The sequence below is a fragment of the Penaeus monodon genome, chromosome 25 (genome assembly GCF_015228065.2).
Source record: "Penaeus monodon isolate SGIC_2016 chromosome 25, NSTDA_Pmon_1, whole genome shotgun sequence".
Lineage (NCBI taxonomy): Eukaryota > Metazoa > Arthropoda > Malacostraca > Decapoda > Penaeidae > Penaeus > Penaeus monodon.
Window position 1 is genome coordinate 14,511,770 of NC_051410.1, and position 4,148 is coordinate 14,515,917.

Consider the following 4,148-nt stretch of genomic DNA (forward strand, 5'->3'; position numbering starts at 1 on the left):
TTAACTTTGTGTAAGTGTTATTGGGGAAAGAAAAACTGTGTTATTGGGGAAAGATCTCTATTTGTTTAGCATCAGAGGAAGTAACTAGATGCTTTCTTCAGGCCATAAGCACTTCAGAAGTCATTGGTTAGCTGCAATTACTAGTATTACATCACAAATGCTGTAGTAGTACTTCTGTTTCAAGCTAAACAGAATCGCTCTTCTAACATTTGCAACTCTGAAGTATTAACCCTTTCAATTACAAGAATGAGAGGAAACCATTGTACGACTGATAATTTTAGTTTCAGTTCTTGAGACCAACATAAATAACAGTTAGTATTATCAGTTTTACTGTTTGGTAACAGTAATTCATAAGTTCTATATACTTTTTATGAAGATTAGTATTGGAGGTGAGTGTCATTTTTTATCAAATATTCACCTCAGTGAGCTCCCCCAGTTTAAAGGGTTAATGCTTTGAAAGGTTACAATGCAGCAAACAAGGTATTGTCCTTCATTCTACCTTCTTTGGCTGGTAGGGTAACTTTTTCTTGCGTTTCCGCATGCCGCATAGAGGTCTTATCAAAGCCTGTTACACCCTGGAATAAACTCTGATGTGTTCGTTCCGTTTCAATATCTGCAGATAAAATGACGCGGCAAAAATCATTAGTTACTCTACTTTTGTCTGCAAAAAGTTAAGGAATGTGCAGGTTGTGCTACAACTATCTGCATTCTTCACATACAAGAATGCTACAGAGAGAGAAGAAAAGTGTTGGCTGAAATAAGAAATAAAAAAAAGTATAAGGAAACTTGTACACTTACTAGAGCCTCCTCTTCCAGCAATTTTTCTATTCATCTTAACATTACAAAAACTAATCAAACAAATGGAATAAAATCTACACAACAATAGTGCATTCTAAACATAAACAAAACTTACATGGTCAACAAATGATGGAACTCCAAAATAATAAATAGAGGTGAAGGATAAATAGAAAATGTGAAGTGCAATACTAAAACAAATTCATCAAATACAAAAAAATAAAAAAGGATCACCCAGATATATAAAGACACACCTTCCTGAGCAGGTAAAACAATTTTTTCTTGGGTATTGGCATGCTTGAGTTGTGCAGTATTGAAGCCTTCGACGGCCTGCAGATGGGCCTGTGCTTTCTTCTCTGCTTCCACGTCTGAAATATCATGCATAGCCATGCACCAAAGTATAAACATGAGATTCTAGTAGGGCACAGTAGCACAAAAGGGCATGCATTAAATATGAGGCATTGGAGTTTGGTCCACAAATTGGAAACATAAAAAGGATATGAATGGGAGTGTGAATGATTAAGGAATGTGATACTTATGAAATGTAATGTATTTTGCATTTTGACTATATGGGTGTTGGTGACATGACAACATTTTACATTTCTCAAAATTTTATGATTATAGTCATTACAAGCTTTCTTATGAATGAAAGAGACAAAGTGAAAACTTTTAAATAAAAAATAGGAGAAAATACCAGAATATAAAACATATTTAAAACCACTGTTAAAGAGTGGGAAATAGTGCTGTAATAATATTTTCTGCAGTAAATGTAGTAATATATTTCAATATTACAGTCTTGTTCATGTATGTCTTATAAAAATCAAACTAGTTGGAATCTTATGAATAAAAAGAAACCATTAATAATTGTTTTTTATTTGTATATTTTAGAATCATTCATACATATTTATCTTTGAAATTAGTTTTTTTTTTTTACTAGAAATTGAACTAATAATTTGGTTTAGTGGACCAAGCTCATTGTGGCAATAGGCCATGGATAATTATTACATAATAAGTACTGGATGTATGAACGATATACTGGAACTTCTAAAAATCTTGTATATGTAAGCAATTCAATCTATTTCTGATACTGATATATAATCTATAAAAATAGTTCACAATCACAGTACTCATCATCATCAATATGTTAATCAAAGGTATGGGCAGTATATCATGGAATGGCAACAGTAGATTGCACTTCTTTATTACCTTGCAGAGATCAGCCATCCTCTGAAGCCAGCTAAGGGATTTGCAAGAACCCACGCCATTCATTATAATTATATATAAACATATCCTTTAACACTTATCAATCACAAGCTCTCCCTTTACGCGGTGCTGAAGCAGGACCCAAAGCACCTGTACATTTCTCACACAGATTCGTTAGGCAAGAGAAAGTTATTTCCATAGCTATAACTACTAGAGGAAAAAGGCAAGTCCTTGTGTTCAAGCATGGAAAGAAAAAAGGTACAGATACATACCAGTAAGCAAAACTACATATACATATCCCAGAAGGACTTGAGTGTCTAATCAAAACACCTGTTTATACTTACCGCTACAGACAGCTACATAGTAAGGCGAATCAACTGTGACCTTAGCAATACCTCTTCAACAACGTCGGAACTAAAGGAATTCAGATGGCATAGGATGTCCTTGCGAAGAGCAGGACCAAGAAGCTACAAATTCCTCTAAACTCTCCACCAAACAAAATTCTCTCTCAGCCTAAACAAACCATACATACAAACATGTCAAGGTCTCCCGGGAAAATCTCCACCCCATGTCCGCCGACTATTACGTGATAAAAACAAGGGACACTATATTCATTTCCCTTGAACCTCAACATTCTAAATTTACAGGTAGCAATTACCATGTAGCTCCTACCAGATGCCAAGCTTCAGCGAAGCCCAACAATACACGTCAACGAACCACAAAGGTCAAAGTCAAGGCCACCTCCTTTAAGTCTCCATCGCTCAGCTCAGCTTGGCAGCGTGCCATCTAGTTGGCCGCAAAGTTCACTATCGACCAATATCCCTTAAACATCTCTTCAACATTTGTTTTATCACGACAAAATAAATATTTATACTAAAAATGAGGAAAACATCCCGTAAAGCTAGTAATCCGAAATACTTTCAGCAAATTGAAACTCGAGTAACTACCAGTAATTAAAAAATTGTCAAAAAATCTAAATAATTAGATTTTACATCCACCGATTTAAACAACTTATCTGGCGTGCAAACACCGACAATAGCGTAAGTATTGATGGTAAACGAAATTTCCGAAAGACGAGCGTGGTTTACGACTGTGTGCAATCAAAAAGTGGCATAAAGAGTGAATGGAAAGTGGTGCAGTCTACGCGTACGCAGGACCCACGTAGAATGAACAAGTACAACGTGTCACAACCATAGGTGGGTTTCATGAATGGAACGAAACAAGAAGGTAATCATATTAATAGTGTGTGGCAGCGAGTTTTATCTCTTAGGCGAGTGAGGGAAGACGAGTTTCATCCTACCTTGACTACTGGGAAGGACCAACTTCTCAGAGGTGGACGTTCGTTTGAGTCTTTCGCTGCGAAACTCGCTGATGTTCTGTAGATGTTCAACGTGTTGCTTCTCTTGTGCCACGTCTGTTTCGTCATGCAACAGAAGCAATCATGCACACAACATGAACTCTAGAAACTAAAAGTAAGGTCTGTGCTCAAGGATGTAGACCGAGGAAAACCTTGAGTGAAACTTAAGCTAAGTGAACATAAAAGAATGACTGCATTCCATCCTTGGCACAAACTTCCAGGTTTTGTATGAGGGCCAGACAAAAACAAAGCAACAACACTATGCCAACAATGCAAGGCCAAAAATCGGAAGACTAAAAGGTAATACGACTGTAAATTCTTAAATTTAGAACGGCTACTATTAAAATTTATTTAACTCATTTAAAGTAGTTCCTAAACTACATAATTCAAACTAATTTATTTTGCCTTTAAATAATAACGTTTTTGACAGCATGCCCATTACTTTTTACTTCTAATTATACTTAATATCTAACTACACTTAAAACTAAGGGTTACATAATTTCAGATACATTTTGGCCTCACCATGCATATGTATAAAAACAACTCATGCAAATATCAACATGCAACATTCAGGTGCACAACACACTCGAGTGCAAAAAAAACAAACAAAATGCCAACCTTTTGAAACATCCATTCCATACACAACACTACAGTCTCTGCTTCAGCATTCGCATAAAAAGACGGGGATGAGGGGAGGGGGTAACAGGGGCTGCCTGACTTCCTCTGCAGTCCGTTTTCCCTGGCTATCTTATCTAAGGGAACATCTCTAATCGCTGCAGTATGCCGTTACTTC

At 36.3% G+C, this 4,148-nt stretch overlaps 1 protein-coding gene across 1 annotated transcript in view; it reads right to left on the reverse strand.

Moving 5' to 3' along the window:
- The window catches only part of LOC119589065, a gene marked incomplete at its 5' end in the record, with an annotated part of 10,357 nt that overhangs the window by 4,727 nt on the left and 1,482 nt on the right, over positions 1-4,148 (reverse strand). The window contains 3 exon segments of the mRNA XM_037937642.1: positions 500-613; positions 1,050-1,163; positions 3,299-3,412. Of these exon segments, the coding sequence (XP_037793570.1) occupies positions 500-613; positions 1,050-1,163; positions 3,299-3,412 (342 nt within the window).